This window comes from Microcebus murinus, chromosome 2 (assembly GCF_040939455.1).
Source record: "Microcebus murinus isolate Inina chromosome 2, M.murinus_Inina_mat1.0, whole genome shotgun sequence".
In the NCBI taxonomy this organism is placed as follows: Eukaryota; Metazoa; Chordata; class Mammalia; order Primates; family Cheirogaleidae; genus Microcebus; species Microcebus murinus.
Window position 1 is genome coordinate 7,433,793 of NC_134105.1, and position 21,339 is coordinate 7,455,131.

At 56.4% G+C, this 21,339-nt stretch overlaps 1 protein-coding gene across 5 annotated transcripts in view; it reads right to left on the reverse strand.

Annotated features, from left to right (window-relative positions):
* The window catches only part of DHRS3 (dehydrogenase/reductase 3), a 40,150-nt gene extending 19,962 nt beyond the window's left edge, over positions 1–20,188 (reverse strand). The window contains exons 1-2 of one of the 5 annotated variants that reach the window (XM_020281667.2): positions 20,034–20,188; positions 18,201–18,350 (exon numbers count right to left, since the gene is read on the reverse strand). In XM_020281667.2, the coding sequence (XP_020137256.2) occupies positions 18,201–18,350 (150 nt within the window). In that variant the 5' untranslated portion in view covers positions 20,034–20,188. The other 4 variants (XM_075994128.1, XM_020281668.2, XM_020281670.2 and 1 more) reach the window with 4 other exon arrangements.
* Between the last annotated feature and the right edge of the window lie 1,151 nt (positions 20,189–21,339).

Sequence of the window (21,339 nt, forward strand, 5' to 3'; positions counted from 1 at the left end):
CGCGGGGGTCCCGGGGTGGAGGCGGAGGGGCGGGGCTGCAGTCCGGGTGGGGCTGGGGCGGGAGGTAGAAGGGGAGGGGGCGGGGCGCAGACGGGTAGGGGGCCGACCAGTGTGTGTGTGTGGGGGGCAGGGATGTCCTGGCAGCAGACGGGGAGGGGTTGGGGGAAGAATGGGGTACGCACTTGGGGTCCTGGGAAGGGCCGTGCAGGAGGGCGGGGCAGGGCTGGGGTGCAGCTGGGGAGGCGAAGCGCGTGCGGAAGGGGGGCCGGTGAGGGTTCCAGGTGTAGATGGAAAGGGACAGGGTAGAGGGTGAGGAGGGGGCCGGCTTGGGTTTCCGGGTGCAGATGGGGAAGGGACTAGGTGGAGGGGGTGAGGAGGGGTGCTGGATTGGGGACCGGGCGTGGCCGGGAGGGGGCTGGGGTCCCCCTCCCGCCCCGGGACCGCCCGCCCCCTCTGGCCGGACCGGGTGGTAAACAGACGCCGTGATGTCACGGCGCCGCTGACCTGTGGCTGAACCCGGAGCTGTAAATGAGATGCAAGGTGCCAGCAGCCTCTGGCCGCGAGGCCTGCGAGCCACACACGCTCCTCCGCGCCGGCCCGAGGTTACCCCAGCTGCACACGCGGACAGGATGCTGCAAACGCCACCAGACATTGCAACACGCAGCCAGTCTGCTGGCCGCCGCGTGAACCGTCCCGACAGCCCTCCGCCGCCCCCCTGCAGGCACCGGCCCAGCTGGAGCGCCTCCCTCCTCCGCAGCACCCCTGGGGGCTGGCAGCTCCCACCCATGTGGGGACAGCCTCTCCAGTAGGGACCCGGTCTCCGCCTCCCCAAGGGGCCTCCAAACCCAAGGGCTGGGCCTCTGGGGTCAACTTTGGGTTTTCCTGGGAACGGATTAGGGAAGCGCCTGCCTTGCTCTAGGCTTTCTGGGAAGCTCAAGCCCTCTCCCTTGGAACCCTGGAGGAGGGGGGTGGCCTCCAGGTGTGGCGGGTGTAAAATGCCCTGATGGCCACCATCACTCGGGAAGCAGGGGCGGTTTACTCCCCGGAGCGCCCAGAGCAGCCCTGGCCTGCATACCCCTGGCAGCGCTCAGCGCCCTGCCTAACTAGCCTTTGGCGTGGAAAGCAGCCTGGCTGGGGCCTCAAGGAATCTGCTCTGGAGCTGATTTGCTGTGTGACTTTTAGATGAGTCACTTGGCATCTCTGGGCTTCACCACCTCCATCTGGGGAAGTGGGGAAAATGGAAACTGGCCTCCTATGCTAGTGTGCGGAAGGTCAAAAGTGCGAGAAAATGCTCACCAAGCGCAGGGGTTCGTCAGAAGCCTCGGGCGCCCGGCCCTGCACAGCGAGAGCTCCAAGATGCTCAGAGAAACCAAGGCAGCCTTCTCCTCACCCACCTGCCCCCAAACTTGGCCTCTGGGTTTACTATGGACAGCTGGGGCTAGGGGTTTTTGGGGGTGAATATTCCCCCGGGCCCAAGGAACCTCCATACTGGTTCCCCTCCCTGGACCCCACTAACTCAAGACCACCCTGCCCTGCACGGGTTGGGGACCTGGAAAGGCCCCAGGTGTATGAGCACCCCTGAAACGCAGCAAGGCACAGTCTAGAGCCTATTCCAGTTTCTCCTTCACTGCAGTTAATGCTTAAATCCTTCTCCCTTACGTCGCCCTGTTTTCAATATCTACAGCACTTTGTCGCTATCTGAAATTATAATGATATTTGTTTGCTTGTTTTTGTCTGTCTTCTCCATTCCCAACACGCACTCTCTAGCAGGCAGGCTCTCCCGGCGCATTCCCGGACCTGGTTTGGTAATCAGGTGCCCAGGAGGGTGTGGGTGAATGAATGACATGATTTTGCCTCCCCGGTGAAATGACCGGCGGTGACCTGCCTTTGAGGGGACCTCGGGAGGGGTGATGTTGATACCCCGAGTGGTGCTACAGCTAATCATGGGGACCAGCCACATAATTTGCGGGGCCCCTTGTTCAAAAATTATGAGGAATTTCAGGATGGGGACAGCAGAGCCTTAAATCAAGGGTAGGGCCCTTCTGCATGTGGAAAAGCTGGCTGTCACACAGAGGCACTCAGCAGCAACACCCGGTGGGGCCTGATGCCAAGTCACGAGCCTTCCACCCTTCCCCGGGCAGCAGGAAGCAGGGCCCGGGCACAGCCGTTCCATGATGCAAAGCACAACACGACCCGAGCAGACGGTGGACACCAGCGTCTACACACGCAGGGCAGCGGGGACAGTCAGCGTGGAAGCGTATGAGACACAGGGACAAAAGTCATAACTACAACAAAACTCATCGCAGTTAGCATTTGCTCTGGGCTTCTCTGAGTTCAACGGTGAGGTTCATAGCCCCTTATCCTCAGTTCTAGAATCCTACATTTTTCTTAATTTGGACCTATACTTTGGGGGCAAGCCCTAATTAGGACAATCACGAAACTACTTCTGGTCTCTTCACCCCACTGCTGTGACTCTCACTGAGTCTGATTGTGGGGGGTGGGGTGTCCCCCAGCCCCTGCTGTGGGCATCACTAAGCTCATGGCCTGTGTGTCCTGTTGCGTGTCTAAAGTCCAACACATCTGAACTATGAAACACAGCTGGCCCCAAGGGTTTCAGGTAAGGGGCTGTGGACCTGAACTGCGGGCCCATTTTAGAGATGGGCCACTGAGACCCTGGCAGGGCAAGTAATTGGGCAAGAGCACGGCCAGGAAGTAATCGAGCAGGGACCCTGACCCTGGCAGGCAGCACCTCTGAGAGCTGCTAGCAGAGGTCAAAATTCAGCTGTTGTTTTAGAAAGGGAAAGATAAACTTTTTATTGGAGTAACATCTCCTTCATCCCCCAACGTGAAATTCAGAGGCCGCTGAGCTGGCGCGCCCAATAACACACCAGGCTGGTGTGTCCGGGGAGACCTTCAGCTAATTAAACATAATTTATGGACCAGCCTCCAAGGACAAGCCTTAAATTACTTGCAAGCTACGCCAGGGTAACTATCCTACAGGCTATTAATTAGGAATCAGTTTAATCTCTGCTAGGATGAAGGTCAACCACCTTGGAGGTGCCCCTTCTGGCTGACTGGCCTTGTGACCTCAGGCTGGGGGTCTGGCCCAGGGCACAGGGGACTCGGGGGAAGCGGGACGCTGCGGTGGGAGATGGCTGGGTCAGCACATCCCGCAAAGGCCAGGATGCGGGGAGCAGACCCGGGGCTTGGCCCAGGGGGCCGGGTGAGGCAGGGTTTCTCCTCAGCACAGTCCCGTCATGGGGCGTCAGAGACCACCCCAGCCCTCCAGCGCCAGAGGATTCTGGTGGAAAATCAGGCCCCCTCACCTTCCACTGACTTGGTGTGGTCATGCGGCCTGTAGAACCCTTCAGGGGCTCCCTAGCGCTCTCCTGATCAAGCCCAAACCCTACCCCACAGTCACCCAGCCTGCAATGTGCGGTCCTGCCCAGCCCTCCCCACGCCCCACTCCCATTTCTGTTCTGGCCAGGCCACGCCTCTTGGGTTCCCCCTGCCTGGGATATTTCCCTTAAGCTGCCTCTACTTCCTCCTTGATGTCTCACTTCAGACCCTAACCTGGGGCACAGCCAGAATTCCTCTCCTCCATGCCAGACTGCCTGGATGGCAGTCCCCTGGCTGCCTGTGCTGTGCTGCCTAAGGCAAGTGTTCAACCTCTCTGAGCCCTAGGTTTTTTTTTAAATCTTTAAAAGGAGAACAGAAATCTTTCCTACCTGATAAGGTTGCTCTGAAGAGCAAACCAGATTGTCCGTGTGAATTACTGAGCGTGTGGGAAGTACTCAGTTAACACCAGTGGTGTCGAAGGCTGATTGGAAGCCTCTGTCTGTGCTCACAGCTGCCTCCCCAGTCTGCCCCATCAAAGCACCCCTCCCCCACAGCTGCGGGCAACTGGCCCGTCCCCCCCAGCTGGACTGAGGAGGGGCCCTGAGTGTCTTTTTCCCTTGCCATACCTGTGCAGTGCCCACCACGTCTCTGTGACCTAGGAGACACCCCCAGTGCCCTCCACCCCTGTCACGTCTAGCCCTGGAGGAGCCCCCCAAGATGATCCCCAGTTTCTCTTCTGTGGATAAGCCGCCCGCCCCACGTGGGCACAACGTCCCTCGTTTCTGTTTTGCTCTCCAAGGGCAAACCCTCCTCAACGACCAGCTACATTCCGGCCACGCTGCAGTAGGGACTGTGACATCTTCCATTCCTGGAGACTCCACGTGGCACCTGGGACACCGCTTTGTATTCAGCAGGTGCTCGGGGCAGACCCAACGCTGCCCAGATCCCCTGCGCGGCGTGCTCAACAATCTCCTGGAGCCCCCCCCCACCCAAGGTCCCTGGGAGGAGAGACTAGCACTGCCACGCTACAGGTGAGAAAACAGGAGTGTGGCTGGCAGAACGACGGCCCCCCAAGGTGCCCGGGTCGTCATCCCCGGGGTCATCATCCCCGGAGCCCCTGCCTGTGTTGGCTTCCCGGGGAGGGCATGAAGGCGGCAGAGGGAAGCGCCTTTGCTGATCGGCTGGCTTGCACACAGAGACGGTCCTGCGTTATGCACGTGGGCCCGAGGTGAGCCAGGGCCTTTCAAAGGCGACAAGGGAGGCAGCAGTCAGGTGGGGAGGTGACTGCGGGCGAAGGGCCAGAGCGATGGAGCTTTGCTGACGCTGAGGATGGAGGAAGGGGCCACACGCCAAGGAAGCCGGGGAATCTAGAAGCCGGAAAGGGCAAGGAAAGGGTTCCCCCTTCCTTGCTGCAGCCCAGGCAGAGCCGGGCTTCTGAGCCCCAGAGCGGAAGAGGGCAAATGCGCCCTGTTTTATGCCGCGGGGTGACTTGTCACAGCAGCCACAGGAAGGTCGCACAGAAGGCGGAGGGCCTGGTTCAAGACCTCCAGCTGGAAGAGCTGGGATTGGAAACCGAGTCTGCCTGCCTTACAGCCTGTGGTCTCTCGAGGTACAGCGTCCCCTCCCCACGCCAGCCATCAGCGTCACTTATAACAAACAAAACTAAGCATTTCTGTTGTAAAGACATGCCCTGGAGACTTTTGTAGAGGGTGCAGCCAAACACGACCCGACCCATCCCGGCTGACGCTTACCGAGCACGCATTTAGCCGCTCATGACTTTAGGTACATTATCGCATTTAATCCTCACTTGACAGATGAGGAAACTGAGGCTCAGAGAGGTCTCTAACTTATCCAGGGTCACACAGCAAATGAATAGAGGAGCCAGCCTATGAACTTTGGTGTGCTTGACTCCTGAGCTCAAAACCTGAATTGCTGAAAACCACACACGTGCGTGAACACACACACACACACACACACACTCTCTCTCTCTCTCTCCCACACACTGACGCAGGCACTTCCGCTGATTCCAAGGCTTCGGAGATGTCCCCAGCACCACGGCAATGGGTCTGCCAGCTGAAGTGGTATGAACGCTCACCGGGTGCACTGTGTCCCCAGTCCACGCTGCCCCTGCCGTCCCTGAAGGACCCCGGCCCCTCTGCCGTATGTTCACACGGAAGTGGCCTGGAGAAGCCAGGTCAGACTCCCCCCCCTTTTTGCCAGCGGAGAAGTGAGGACGTGGCATGTGCAGCCCAGGGTGGACGGGCTCCATGTGGGTGTGTCTGGCAGGACGGCGGCCTGCATGAAGGTCACACTGCCCTTTGCGGTCACACTGGCCCCAGCTCCCCATGGTGACCTGCTACCGCGCCTGTTTGAGAAAGGCCACAGCATTCTGGGACGTGGGAGCCCTAAAAGGACCCCAGAGGACCTCTCTCCACCCCGGAAGGATGCGGTGTCAGCTCTGCTCTGCTCACCTGCCTGCAGCCGGAGGGGAGGGAGAGCTGGCCTCTCGTCCCCATGGAAACAGCGCTGGGAACCGTGCCCCAGCAAAGGGGCTTCCTTTCCTTTCAGATCAAGTGGCCCTAAATCTTCTAGAAAAGGTTCTAAAGAAAGTCTGTTGACAATCTGCTGCACATGGTGCTGCACATTTCGCCTCTTTGAACTACAGACTCCCTGATGGCAGAGAGGTTTCAATTTGGACACCAAGAAGTTTATTGCACTTTTTTGTCCAGGGGTGTCAGCAAATGACCTGATAAGGCCTGCAGGATTGGACCTGGAGGGCTGCCTGATACAGGCAGGCCTGGGTCTTCTGGCAGTTTCCACTTAGGATGACTGAAAACGAGATGTCCTTCCACAAGGAAGCATACTGGATGTCTGCACCTGACCCCCTTGCTCCTGGTCAGAGCCCCTCAATTTCCCCTGCAGAAGCACACCTCCCACTCTCAAGCCTTGTGGCCTGGCTGGGGCTGGTATACCCCTGGCTGGTATACCCCTGGCTGGTATACCCCTGGTCAAGGCTGGCCTTGACCCACAGCTGGCCAATTAGAACACCATTTCCAGTGACTGGTTCAGACTCACCCCAATCACTGCCAGAAGACTCAATTCCTGGACCCTTCCAGAACTGTGGGGCAAAGGACACCTGTCTGTCCACTCGACTGGGAGTGGGGCGGGTTTGAGTTAGGAGCAGCCAGGAGCAGGTGGGAGCAGTCCGGGGCAGAGAGGTATGCTAAAGGTGAGAGGAAGAGAATGAAGCAGAGAGACAGAGACCTGACAACACGGAGCCCCTGGGGACATGCCCAAAGTCGGTCCCACGAGTCAATAAACCAATGTGAGGGACCCCTCCGGACCCCCATCAGGAGAGCTGGAGTGATGCCGTTTGACCCATTCGATGCTCTGGCTGCTGGTGGCACACACCGCAGACTCTCCCAGGCTGTCGGCAGGGTGTCTTCCCCGGAATCACTGGGGCTATAAGCCTCGCTGGTCATGAGCAGGTACCCTGGGTTCAAGTCCTGCTTGGTTGCTTACCAGGTATGTGATTTTAAGTTACTGAGCCTCAGAGTCTTGTCAGTAGAAGAAGATGGTAACAGTACCCATGGAGAGTAAGTGACCTTGTCACATGTAAAGTGCTTAGATCCGTCCCCGGCACATAGTAGGTGCTCAGTAATCACTGGCTCTAACTAGCTATGATGAGTTGGTCATGTATTCATTCAGGCAACAAACATTTATTAAGTGCCTACCGTGTGACAGATACTGTGTCAGGTGCCAAAGATGCCAGTGAGAGGGACACGCTCTCTGTCCTTGATGATATTCACAAGCAGCCACACGGCACAGTAAGTTGCCATGGTAACCCCCAACTGTGGCCTCACCGCAGCCCAGCCCTGACCAACTGAGCCATTTGGACGCAGAGATGAAAATGACCCATGCCCTGCGTAGGGAAGTTGGGGGGTTGGGGTGTTGGGCAGCTGAGACCAGAGCGGTGGCTGGGCCCCCCCACCAGCCTCGCCAGCCTCTGCTCCTGGGCTGCAGGATGGCCTGCACTAGACCAGCCCCTGGGCTGTGTCGCTGGTCATCTCCCCAAGGGTGAGGCTTTGGGGCTGGGGTTCCCAGGGCTGGGTGCTCTCGAGGCAGAGAAGGATGGGCAGGAGGCTTCCCAGTCCTTTCTGGCGGGTGAATTTGGGCTGGGTCCCCTTGGAGAGGCTGTCTCAGTCTGGGGTTGAGTGCTCGGGGCTTCCAGTGTGTGGCCTCCCCAGGGGCGAAGGAGGGGCCCTGGCAGAGGGCTGCACATGCTGGGGGGGGGCCTGGAGGGCCGAGTCCTGAGGCGCAAAGGCACGAGCTGTTAGCACATCCCCTTGGAGTAAAAAGCTGAAGGCCCAGGAACCAAAGAGTTGACATTCAGCAAATCCAGATGAGGGTCACTGGGGAGCAGGAGGGCCCTGAGTAATTTCCTAGAACAGTTATTTTCAAGCCTTGTTTCTGTCTTCACTTCAAAGCAGTGGCAGTCTTTCAAAATGCATGCAAAAATCTTACATGGAATTTAAAGCTACAAAACAAAAGCGACGCTGATCTAGCCTAGCGGTGGTGGTCGTTGTCTGGAACCCTACCTGCTCCACCTCCCACTTGGCCCCACCTTCTCCGAGCCTCTGAGGTGCCCTGGAAGCCAGTTTGAAAACTCGGTCCTAGAACCCCCACTGGTGCTGAGGTCTGCGCTGGGGCTCAGACGCGGGCAGAAATGGTCACTGGAGGTGGGACACGCAGACAAGGGACAGTTACCCATAAACCCCTCCCTAGGAGTATGTTTTAATGTGGACAAAAGGAGCATGTGCCTTGCTGATCAAAACTTTTCTAGCCCCTTCTGTGAAAGGCCACTGAAGAGGGACTTTGGGGTCACATTCCCCTAAGCAGGGGAAGAGCAGTGTGGTGAGAGAGGCTTGGGCCCGGTGGCCTTCGCTGAGCACTGCTGGCATGAAGCACCGAGCCACAAATCCGTCCTGTCTGCCCTGAACGCTGAGCTTCTGCATCAGGGGACACCAGACTGTCCCCTGCCTCTGACGTGAGCTCTGGTCATGGACCTGCATCCGAGCCTGTAGGACTTGGATGGGTTTTGACTGGGTCTAGTCCAAGCCTTCTTCACCGAGCGTCAAAGATGGGCGAAAATGGGCATCTGGAGTAGGGAAGCCCTCAAAAGTATAAAAATGTGTGTTGTTGCACATTCGTCTTGGCATAGGATTCATACTCTCTTCCTTGATGGCTCTACAAGCGCAGAAGACTTAGTGCAAGCCCCTAGGTGCCACCTCCTGCAAGAAGTCTTCTGAGTTTCCCTCTGTTTATAGCCGATTTCTTCCTTCCCTGGGATATCAAAAGAGCCCAGGTGACCTCAGGCTGGGGTGCAGGGAGCTGTCACTCACTCATTCCTCAACAGCTGGGGCCCTGCCTAGCAAGGTGCTGCACTCATTGTCAAAAGAAAGAAATTCAACCGGGCTACTCTCCTGCTTGCCACTTAACTCTAAAATAAACCCTGATTACTGATGACTACTTTAATCCCTTGGCAAGTATCCCATTCATTGTATGCAAATACTGCTCTAAAAAAGGTCTGTGTAAGTGTGGCTTTAACTATGTCCCTGCCCGCATCCTGGTGACTCACTTACTCCTTATCAAACTTCTCTCCAGAACTCTGTGTGTATGAGGCCCCATTATTTAACAGCTTGTCTCTTGACCTCTCCATAACCCCAAATGAGGTAGCCAGGCCAGGCTGAGATTATCTGTCCCAGCGGGAAAAGCTCTGGTTTTGAAGCTGGGAATCCTGGCTATGAAGTCTGCCTCTGGCTGCACATGCCCAGGCCCCTCTCGTCCCCCTACGTCGGAAATGGGCGGGTCACACCTGAGTCTGAGCGTGGCTGTGGTCAAGCAAGACAAGGAATGTGAAAAAGGACTGTGCTGTCACTCAGAGTACTCAGTCCTGTATATGGCTGCAGCCACGTACAGTGCCACATTACGGTACAGTGACACAGTCACGTGGAGTACCATGCCACGCACAGCACCACAGGCGCGTGTATATGGCCACAATCGTGCACAAGGGGTCTTCAAAAAGTTCATGGCAAATGAGTATTATGAAAAAACTGTGCATGGATTTCAGAGTTTTTTTGCACCCAAATAAATTCATACTAATGTGTTATAACTCATCCAAACAGGATCTAGTCTGAGGTACTAAGAAGGATAAGACATCAGTTTGGAAAGAGCCCCTGTCAGAGCAACGCGAATTCTGCTAAAATGGAAGTAAGAGCGAACATAAAATTTATGGTGAAGCTTGGGAGGGGAGAAGAATGATAAAATCATTCATCCATCGATGGGGACAATGCCCTGAAGAAATCAGCAGTTCACAAATGGATAACTCATTTTGAGAGGGGACGTTGAAGATTAAGCCCGTAGTAGCAGACCATGCACACCAATTTGCGAGGAAATAAACCAACCTTGTCTGTGCTCTCACTGGTGAGACTAACGGCAACAGTAGCCCAGGCCACAGACATCTCAGCTGGTGCCGCCCGCACAAGCCTGGCAGAAAAGGTAAAACTGTGCAAACTCTCCACTTGATGGGCACCAACACCGCTGTGTCCAGATCGGCTGCAGATGACACCAGACCTTGCAACTGGAACCTCAAACAAGCGCGGTCAAGATCCAGAAGGGTTTCTTCGGAGAACTGTAACAGGGGATGGAACGTGGCTTCACCGGTATGATCCGGAAGACAAAGCCGATCAGAGCAGTGGCCACCAAGAGCGGACGTGGTCCAGTCAAGGCAGAAGCGGACGGGTTGAGAGCAAAGGTCACGGCGATGGTTTCTGGGATCCTCAAGGCATTTTGCTTGTGAACTTTCTAGAGCACCAAACACATCTGCTTATTATGAGAGTGTGTTGAGCAAGTTGGCCGAAGCTTTAGCAGAAAAATGCCCGGAGAAACTTCATCAGAAAGTCCTCCTCCACCACGACAATGCCCCTGCTGATCGCTCTCATCAACCAAGGGCCATTTTCCAAGAGTTTCGAGGGGAAATCATTAGGCATCACCTTATAGTCCTGATCTGGCTCCTTCTGACTCATTTTTGTTTCCTAATCTTAAAAAAACCTTTAAAAGGCCTGCATTTCCCTTCAGTCAACAGCGTGAGCAAGACAGCACTGACACGGTTAAATTCCCGGGATGCTCAGCTCTCTAGGGAGGGACTAAATGGCTGGTGTCATCGCTCACAAAAGTGTCTCAAACTTGATGGCGCTTATGTTGAGAAATAAAGTTTATATTTTTATCTTTTAATTCCATTTTCCATGGACTTTTCAAAGTCCCCCTGTATATTACAGCAGTCATATGTAGTGCCACAGGTATTTCTAGGAGCCCAAAGAAGCCGTCAGTGTCCGGTTTGGCAGCCTCAGGGGTCTGAGTTAGGGCTGAAGTTCAAGGTGAAGGATGTGAACACGTGCCTGTCCTTCCTAGCTCCCCCCAGCACCCTGAAAAACCTGGACAAAGGAATGACATAACTGCCCGAGGACCCCGGTGAAGTCATGCAGAGAAGGGTCGTCATCTTTTAAGTGTGGGTTGATTGAGGCCGGTGTCCCCTCCTCCTCCTGCCCCCCATCCCTGCCTGGGTCACTGTCCTCACTGACATCACCCTGGTGATGGCGACTCATAAAATCTGAGTGGTGGAAGGGACCCGGGAGGTCGTCCTGAACCTGAATTCCCTGGATGCAGAAATCTCTATGCCACGGTTGCTTAAAGCGCAGCCTGTTCATTTGCAGAAAGCCCTGAAGGGCAGGAAGGTGTCCCTGTTGCAGGGCCCAGGTCTCCTTCCTGAGCCCTGTCCACAGGCCGGGTGCAGCCCTCCAGGACCATCTGGCACGGGTCCCATGCCCCCGAGGTGTTGGAAGGCAGCTGGTACAATTTTCCCGCCTCTTAGGTAGTCAAACTAAACTCACCACTTGCCAGCCAGCCCAAGTCGTGGCTTCCAGTCCTGTCACCCTGAGCCCATTCCTTGGACACCCTTCAGTTACTCAAAGACCCTCTTCATGTGTCAACTGGCCCATCCTGACCATAGTGCTCCCAAAGTCCTGCGACAAAGAGGAACAGAAAAGCAACTCTTTCCTTCCGGGCCCCAGCAGAGGTGATTTTGTTATCGGGGCAGTTGAGCATTATTGCCACTGAAAGTCAGCCTGCTGGAGTCCACGCATCCTTCCAAAGCGTCAGGGGCTGTTCAATCTGGAGATGGTCATTGTTCCAGGAATGCTAAGTGCCACCAGGATAGAGTCTTGTTTCGGTGGCTCCCTGCGGCATCTCCAGTGCTAGCTTGCTGAATCAAAGAACGAAGCCAATGCAGCCACAATTCCTAAGAGCTGTCCGCCTCGAGCTGGTTGTCACTCCTCAGTTACCAGCAAGAACAGTACAGGACCCAGCCGCGAGCAGGGCCTCCTGGCAGACCCCCAAGGCCCCGGTGCCGCCAACTCCCACCCACTCCGACAGCGACAGCGGCACGCAGGCCTGGATGCTAGATCCCTCCGCCCGCAGGCTCCCACTGCGACTGCAATGCTACCGGAGGAGCCCGCAGCACCTTCTGAAACCCCAGGTGCGATGCTGAGAGCACGCCCTGAGCTCCGGGAAGCTCTCAAAGAAGATAGTGAAGCGAGTCTGGGGGACAATGTTCTTAGGGGAGCCATGGGAACCTGGCGCCCTCCTAGCTGGTCTCCCACCCCTGGCCTGGCACCCTCCCCGTCCCCTGGCCTTGCTCCCCAGCAGAGCAGCCGGGTGGTCCTGCCAAGACTTGGTCCTGCATGGTCCTGCCATGCTCTTAGGTTAGAGCATGACACTTGAGCAGCTCCCAGCTTCCCTCGGAGTCAAAGCCAAAGCCCGTCCTCAGGTCAGCTGGGGCCTCTGCCCTGGAACCCACCTGCCTCAGTTTCTCCTCTTTCCCCTTGCTCTCTGCTGCAGCCATGCTGGCCGCCTCTCGTCCCCCAAACACCCCCAGCATGTTCTTTTCTCGGAGCCCTCACTCTTCCCTCTGCCTGGAATGCTACTGCTACCTTCCCATCACACCCCGGCTTCCCCCGGGCCTGTCCTCACCCCTGACTCGGTGTGGCCTTCAGACGCCCAGTCTAGAATGTCACCCCCTCCATTCACTGCTCCCTCCTTGCTTCACTTATTCATAGCGCTTGCTCTGAGCTGACATCCTACCTAATTTATTTATCTGCTTATTGGCTGTCTGTCTCCCTCCCTAAAATGCCAGCTCTATGTGGGTGGGGACTGTCACCTGCTTTGCTCCCTGCCATCTCCCTGGTGGTGTCTAGAACAGTGCCTGGCTCACAGTAGGTGCTCAGTAAATGGGTTGAATGTATGAATAAGTGAATGAATCAATGAGTTCCCACCAACCATTTGACTGTGCTGGTGTCTAAGTAAATTTACTTCTCTCATTTCCATTTGGCTTCAACTGTTTTCTGATCACCAGGGTTCATCTGAATAATATGTTTGAAATGTTTCCTTAAGTGTCCTGTAGACTGGTGCAGTTTTAGTGTGTCACCCTAAGGCATCAACGAGGACCATCTCATAACACTCCAGGTGTGGTCACGCTGTGTCCAAGGATCAGGGAGAATGTGTTGGGTCTGGATCGCTTCCTGCAATGACATTCAAAATGATGGAGGACTTTGGTGGCAGTGGCAGGCTGGGACAAGGCTTTCCAGGGCGAGCTACAGTGACTGTGATAAGCAGCCACATTTCCTGGGTTAGCAGGGGCACCTTCTCAGAAACACAGCTGAGATCATTTTTCTCCAAGTAGATAGCCTCCGAAAATACCCAGACAGAAACGAACCAGAGAAAGCAATCGCCGCGATAAAAGAGACCGGCGGGCTCGGCGGTGCCATAAACAAACGCGCTTGGTCCGGATAGATAAAAATTCAGAAGAGCTTGGAGTCTAAACGAGAATTAGCAGAAGGGCTGGGTAGACCAAAAAGGGCCTTGGCAACTCAGGTTCAGCATTACTGGATTTAGGGAGCATTCTCTAAAGCCCAGACAGTTTGGTGATTTGAGGGTAAAAATCAGGAAACTTTGCTTTATGTGCTAGACAGGGGACTTGGCCCCTTATTCCCTTGAAAGCTACAGGTTCAAAACAATCTGTGAGAGATGAAATGAATCCACTGTGGCGACAGGGGGTTAGAATGGGCCTGGGGCCTCCTGTGAGCGAAAGCACCCGTGGTTTCCAACGCTCATTCGCTCCTTTTTCATTCAGCGCGGTCTGAAGACTAGCGAGAAAGGCTGAGATCATCAGTCCGTCCTCTCCTGGGGTGACGGATTCACAATGAGAATTGCTGAGCACGCCAGCATCTCAGGGGTCGCCGTGTCCCCTCTCATTCGACAGACGTGTTTCTTGGCTGCAACCCGGAGAAGGCAGCGACTCTTCCAGGATGGAGAACCTAGCGTCTGGCCTCTGCCCAGGTGAGCCAGGCAGCAGGGGGCGTGGTCCCAGAGGCAGACACCTTTGTTCCCCAAGGGAAGGGGCGGGGGAGTAAGAGGGCGCTGTTTGTTTATTCTTGAGACAGCTCAAATTGTAAGGTGCATTGTTTGAAACCCAAGGACCGGATGCTCCAAGCTGAAAGGCGGCTCCTGGACGCCACAGGCAGGACAGGTGGCCCACCTTCCTGCTTCCAGGCTGCACGCAGGTGAGGATGGAGGACTTGGGCCACTGCTCTCTCCCGGGTCAGTTGTTTGTGCAGCTATTTTGGCCTGATGACTCAAGATGACCTGTCTGGACACCTCTCCTCTCTTTCTCCCTTTTCCTGTTCTCACCGGGACTGGCCTGACCCAGAGTTCAAGATGTGAACTCCCTGTCTACCTCTCCCTCCCATTATCCAGCACTGTCTTGCTCCCCTCTTCACCTCCCTCCACAATTCCAGCCGGGTTTAGTTCTTGATCAGGTAGTTCCTGGATTGCCCATTTCGTGCCCCTTCTGGCTGAAACTCTTGATCTTCTGCAAGGCTCACTCAAATGCCACTTCCTTCATGAAACCTTCCAGGAGACGTTGTTCTAACTGAACTGCTCCTCTGCACCTCCACTGTGTGCTGTCTCCTCCAAACTCATGTCTATCGGGAACTTCAGAATGTGACTTTATGGGGAAATAGAGCCTTCGGAGATGTGATTAGTTAAGGGTCTGGAGATGTGACCAGCCTGGATTTAGTGTGTGCCCTAAATTCCAATGACGAGTGTCCTTATAAGAAGAGGAGAGGACACAGAGGGACACACAGAGAAGGCCCTGTGAAGACAGAGCCAGAGATGGGAGTGATGCGGCCACAAGCCAAGGAATGTCAGGAGACACCCGGAGGTGGAAGACACAAGGAAGGAGCCTTCCAGAGTCTTCAGAGGGAGAACGACGCTGCCAACACCTGATGTCAGACTTCCAGCCCCCACAACTGTGACAGGATACATTTCTGTCATTGGAAGCCACCAGGTTTGTGGCCATTTAGTACAGCAACCACAGGAAGCTAATATAACATACACGGCCACTGTACCTTCACGGTAAGCACCTGGCCGCATCTCTGGACCTTTATTCGTCTTTGCTACATTCTCCCAGAGCTGCGCCAAACACTCAGACACCACAGGTGGGTTTGCTGAAAGAGGCCGCTCAGGGATGGCTGACAAGGGAATGAATGACGGGCCCGGGCCGGCCCCCGCGCTAGGCATGGGAAAGATACGGGGCTTGTGGGATGGACGCGATGGAAGACAGGGTTCACAAACCTACCTACCGGGCTAGTTCCTGGCTGGTTGCTTTAGAAGCAGGGTGTACACCCTCATACTGTAAATTCCCTAGTAGCAATGCAGCTCCAACTCCAAGCTCGCTCACATTCTACCTCCCTGCAATCAGTCCTTGAGTCCCGATGAGGGGACTGGGCCCATGTCTGTTGGCTCTGCCTCCCCTGGCCTGCAATCGTGGCTCAGGGCTGTCGTCCGGCCGCGAGCCCGATACTGAACCAAAGGCTGGAGCTGCCACTGCAACTCCTCACAAACAGTCCACTTCTCCCACGTGCTCCTGCTCAAACCACGGCAAACTCAAAGATTTTGGAGACTGAGCTCACTGCTAGTCAATTCGTTCTCTTTTCGGGACAGAAGACTGGGCCTGACCTTTGTGAGTGCTTTCATGGGAAGAATTCCAAGAGGGCTCGGGAAGTAAAAAAGGAGTCTGGTGGGGGACGACCCAGCAGGAGCCTCACCCCTGGAGACCCTCACCAGAATAGGCCCTGCCTCTGTCAACCTCGGTACATTGTGGGTAAGGTGAGATGTCTCCTGATTAGGAAATTCTGAACCCTTTAAGTCTTTGTGTCCCTTTAAGAAAAACCTTTATTTGAGCCACCTGTGCAGCCTAAGGCTCACTACCACCCACAAATATTGCCAAACTGCATGTACTTCAAGGTCATTAAGGAAAACAACTGTGTTGTCAACCTCCCCCCAAATTAAACAGCTATACTATCTCCGAGACATGTCAGCCATTTATAGAGACTCTGGTACACTTTCCCCCCACTTTTGGGAATCATTCCCCCCGATCTAATCCCACCAGAATCCGGGCTTGAAGGCTCTCAGATGCAGCCTCTGCTCCACCAAGGGGAGACGGGGGTCATCTGTGGTTCCACACTGCCACCTGTCTAAGGTGGGGTGGGGGCCAGCACGCTCCAGCTCCCTCTGATGCTCCTGGACCACCCCCAAGCCCACGGTTCACACCTGTCCCCAGCCCACTCCTAGTAGTAAATTCCCCACCCCAACAGCACTCAGCTCTTTGTCCCCAAGCCCAATGGGCCCAAAAACATTCTTGGCTGGGGGGAATGTCCCTAAGTCCACTCACTGGCCTTGGCCAGATTCAGGCAAGAAGCCACAATTCCAAATTCCCCACCGGGACAACAAGCAGAAGTCTCATTAACAAGTAGCTCCGGTAATTGGACAGACAATGATGAGTGACAGGGAGCACTTCTGGTCATTCTGACTTGGTCCTAGTGTGAACGGCACTGGAAGTTTCACAGGCCCCCATGGATCCTGTTTTGGGGGACCCTGACATCAAATTAAGACATTTCTAATCGGCCTTGGGTTTATTCCCTGGAAGAGGTGTCCACCCCGAGTTGGGAGGGGCTGCTTTTCCCAGTGCACGGACTGGCAGGTCCCACTTGGGCACTATCATACCCACCCCCCAATGCCATCTACTTCTTTCAATTTAGAGTTGTTTATAGTCAGTCAAGTTTTTCCAGATTGACTAAGAGTTCCTCATCTGCCTACTGCTGTCAGCCACAGAGCAGTGAAAGAGACCCAGGACTTGGGCCAGCTGGAAGATGCAGAAGAAAGTCTCCGTGGGATGCAGACAGCTAAGGAATAACAATCACACACAGTTGTCCCAAACCCACATTCTCTCCCCAAGGACAGACACCCTCATCTGCCCTCTCGACGCCCCTCCACAAAGGGCTTTGGGAGCCCAGGACCTCGAGAAAATGAAACTGCTGAGAACAGCTCTTACTTCCCCTTTCTCGGCGTGTCCAAGGGTTAAAAACACTTCCGAACTCCCCTTCCAACTGCAAGGTCAAGCAGCTGTCCAAACCGCCCAAGGAGAAGAGGGAGTCCTGGACGGCCCGACCCCCACCAGCGTGGCCACAGCAGGCGCCTGCCAGCCCGGCCAGGGAAGAGTTAATCGGATCAGCTTTGGCTGATAGTTCAGGCTCCAAAGTTCAGTCCCAGTCAGAGCCACCCGGAGGAATTGTAAATCTCAGGGCAGTATTTAACAAAACAAAAGCAACCTGGAATTACATGCAGGTTTGGTTTTCTACAGTACATATTTACTTAATCCCCAAGGTATGTGGCTCCATGTCAGATCAGCTGGCTTCGCCGGCCCTTTCACCCCCATGGTTCACAACAGTTTAAGTTTCAAACTAATTCCCTGTTTTCGCTCTTCCTTTTCACTGGGCTGGCTGGAGACAGCCCGGCCTGCCTCCCTCTCCGGAGCACTCTGGTCACTGGGTGAGTCAGCCTGGCCTGAGCTGGGAGTTGGGTGACAGCCGGCTCTCCCTCCCCACTCTCCAGCACCAGGTCTCCAAAACCTGGAGCAAGGGGTGCTGGGACCACCCAAAAGTTAAAAGCAGTGTCCGGTCGGGAGGACCCTCCCCACAGCACCACCCCCCAACTCACTGGGGAGGGATCCCCTCCGGGGCTGTATTGGGGGGAGGGGAGAGGGTTGAAGGTGAGAACAAGGGCTCTTTATCTGTTGCTGGTTACCCCCGTCCTCCTCTTTACCGATTCCCAAACACCTGGGCCTCCGAGCGCCTGTCCGGCCAGGCTACACCATCCGAGACCGCTCCCCACCCCCTTCCAGACCCTAACCGAGTGCCCCCTCTCAACGTGTCGGCAGAGCTGCAGACGCCCAGGTTGGGGCTGGGAAGCGGGTTGCCAAGGAAAATACGAAGCGCCAGCTAGCAGGCGGCTCCCAGCTCCAGCGAGGAGCGCACACACCCTGCACTCCAGGGTGGCGGCAAAAGGGGGAAGGCGACGGCGGGGCGGGTCGCGGGGGGACGCACTCCTTCCTTTGGGAGGGAGGAATGTGGCAGCTGGGTGGGTCTCCTAAGTTTCGGGGTGGGGGCGAATAGCCAGCCAGCCACCCATCCCAAAGGAGCGAATCAGCTCTGGACCTGCCAAAAAAGACAGTCGGGTGCCCGGGAAATTTACAAGGTGAAACCGACTAGCTCAGCACTCGCGGGTGGCGCAGGGCAGAGGGGTGGCTGGCGACGCTCCGCGCCCGGGCGCGCGACCCCGCGGCGGCGGCAGGTGGGCGCACCCCCGCCCCCGGCGCCCCCACCTCCGGGAGTCGCGGCGCCCCGTACCTTCCTGGCGCCGCGCTCTGCGAACTCGCGAGCGAGCTGGCGGCCGATTCCTCTCCCGCCGCCGGTGATGAGGACGTGCTCCCGCGACAGGTCCCGCAGCTTGGCGGGCAGCACCAGTCCGACGGCTGCTTTCGCCACCAGATAGATCATCTGCAGAGGGAACACCACCAAGGCGCCCAGCCATTTCCACACCATCCTCCGCGCCGCGGGGCGGGCAGGGGGCGAAACTCCCCGGACCGAACAAAACAGGAATTAAAAAAAAGAAAACACCACAAACAATAATAAATAAACCGAATAAGGAGGAGAGAGGCGTCCCACCTGGCCACTCTTGAAATCACCTCTTCCCAAATGCAAAGCACAGGGTGGGGAAAAGAAAAAAAGATAAATCCTCCTCTGGAGGAGAAAAAGCGCCTCGGAAGGTTGGGACGGTACGGGAGGTGGAGGCGAAGCCGGAGGTGGAAAGTTCTAACAAGAAGTTTCTTGCCCCAGCAGCCGTTTCGGCTGGGGAATTCTCAGGTAATGTTTACAGACTGACAGAGGAGTTTAGGCAGGGGAAGAAAAAAAAAAAAAAAGGCACCAACCGCACGCGCGCACCCTGCTACAGTCCCGCGGTTTCAAAGTGCAAGATTTAAAAAAAAAAAAAAAAAAAAGCCGTTTCCAAATTGTAGCGCGCCCCCACCCCTTCTCCAGGAAAAAAAAAGTGGTGGTGGGGGGGGAGTGCATGGAGCTCCCAATTTCAGGCCGCGAAAGTCTCCCGACTCATTGCTATTCTTGGGCTCAGGAAATTGCTTAAACGCGATCTGATTGCCAGCAACGTGCTGCAGAAGTGGGGGGTCCGGGTGTCAGTTTCTTTACGTGCAGGGCTCGCCCTCGCGCGCGCTCGCTCTCCCCGCTCCCTCCCTCCCTCTCTGCTCCGGCAGACGCTGGGAGTGCCGCTCGCTCCGGCTCCCTCTCTCTCCCTTTTGAGCATTTATTGCCTCCTTTTTGTCCTTTCCAACTTGGAGAGGGCCCGGGTGCGGAGCGCGCGTGGATCGGACGCCCTGGTCTGCGCGGCCTGATTCGTTCACTCCCCGGGCAGTCGCGGCGGTGAGCGAGAGGGCGGCCCTTTTCCCCCCATTTTTTTTTTAATACCCCATTAAGTCTGATTGACAGTTAAAGTTGTTGGGAGGCTTCACTACGGTTCTTCTGAGTGGCTGCTGCGGCCTCCCCTCCCCCTGCGCCGTCGCGGGGCGCGCGCACAAGCGCGCACACGGGCTCGCAGCGACTTGCGCTCTCCCGGGACTGGCTCCCCTCTCTGCAAGCCAGGACTTGCCGCCAGTGTCCCTGAGGGCTCGCAGCTGGAACTCGAACACGCTGGAACCGACTCCTGCGAGCCGAGCCGGCTGCCTCTCCGAGACTTTTCTCCTTGCCCCGGCCGCCCGCGGGCCAGGTGACCACCCCTGCGTGCGGGGCAGGCCCCGGGGAGCACGCGCATGCCTCGATCCAACCGGGTGCCCCAGGACTTGCTTTCAGCCTTTGGGTCGCACACCCCCCCTCCCCCCGCCCCCGCCTCCAGGTAGGACCAGGAGGCCACTCCCCAGCTTTGCCCGGACGTCTTCTATCTTCACTCAAACCGCACTTCCTAGGTCGGACCCGAGTCCCCCACATCGCTGGGGAGCAGGGTTTTGTTTGGAGGGGAGGGAGTGGGCAGGGTAAAGGAACCTCTGCCCCAGGTGCCAATAAAATCCCCATAAGATTAGCTGGGAGCATATTTATTGCTCATCTGGGCTAGAATTACCTTGACTGACAGCAATTTCCTTAATAACAAAAGCCTGTAAACAAAACGTCCTGTACCTGTGCCCCTGTGCCGCGCGGGCAGCGTCTTCTCTCTTTGGGTCTCCCTGCCCTGCCCTGGTGGGGCGCCCACCTTGTAACCTCCCGCCCTCCCCAGCAGAAACGTCTCCTCTGCTGGAGGGTGGGACCGAGCTAGTTAGAGTTGTCTGTTGCAGGAAGTCTGGGAGGTGAGTCACTAAAAAGCAGCCCCAGTTCAAAGTGCTGATGGGACTTGCCTCCGCCCCTGAACATCCCCGGGCCAGAGGATCGACAGGGAGCCAGGGAGCTGCCCTGTAATCTGGGGCAGTCGTCTCCAGCCGGCGACTTGTTCAGACGGGGACTCCGGGGCCTCACCCCCAGAAATTTCTGATTCAGCAGGGCTGGGTGCGCTGGGATCGGTATTTTTAATGCTCTGCCTGGGTGAGAAAGTCACTTTGGGCAATGCTGATTTGGTGAGGTGTGGCTGGAAATCACCTCTTCTGCAAAGACCCTCAGCAGTTGTGGGGAGAAGTTCTGGGGAGGGTCTTCCTTCCCGATGAGTTGGCTGAGCTGCTGGGAGCCAGAGGGAGGCAGGAAAGGGTTAGGAAGAGAAAGTGTCCCACATCCAGGGCCTGTGTGTGGACGCGGAGTCCTCTCGCTGACCTTGCAGTGGGGGTATTATTATCCCATTTTCCAGGTTGCCCAGCCAGGAAGCGCAGGAGGGAGGAATCCAAATCCAGACTTCTTCCCACCCCACCCCACTCTGGCAAGACGGGCGGGGAGAGGTGGAGGAGGCTGTCCGGCCAAGGACTGCAGAGCGGGGACTCCCTAAAGCCTCTTCCCACCCTCTAGAAGCGTGGCTGAAGGGCAGACCCCGGCCTTCGTGCAGCCCCCAGGACAGGGCTCCACCGTGGTGACCGCCTCTTCCCCCTTCAACGTCGTGGGTGAAAATGGGGAAGAAATCCCAGCCCCTGGGGCGGGAGGCCCTGTGCGCCCTGCAGCGCCTGGTGCTGGTGTCAGCCAGGCCTGTGAAGACCGGGAAGTCTGAGGACAACCCCCGTGCAGACTCGGCCTGCGCTCATCTGTTAGCCTCGGAGCCGCCTAGTGGCCCAGGCGGGACACTGTGCCTCCAGGCTGCCCCAGCCTCAGCCGCGTTCCCGCTAACTGGGTATACTTTTCTTCCAGGCCTTTCTCCCCATGTAAATTTGACACCCAAACTCTAAAAGGGCTTTCAAAGATCCCCTCCGCCCCCGGCAGTGTTTTATGGCTGGGGAAACAAAGATACTGAGCAACTCACATACAGAGAAGCATGTCCACCCCAGCCAGCTCCACCCTGGTCAGATGCCAC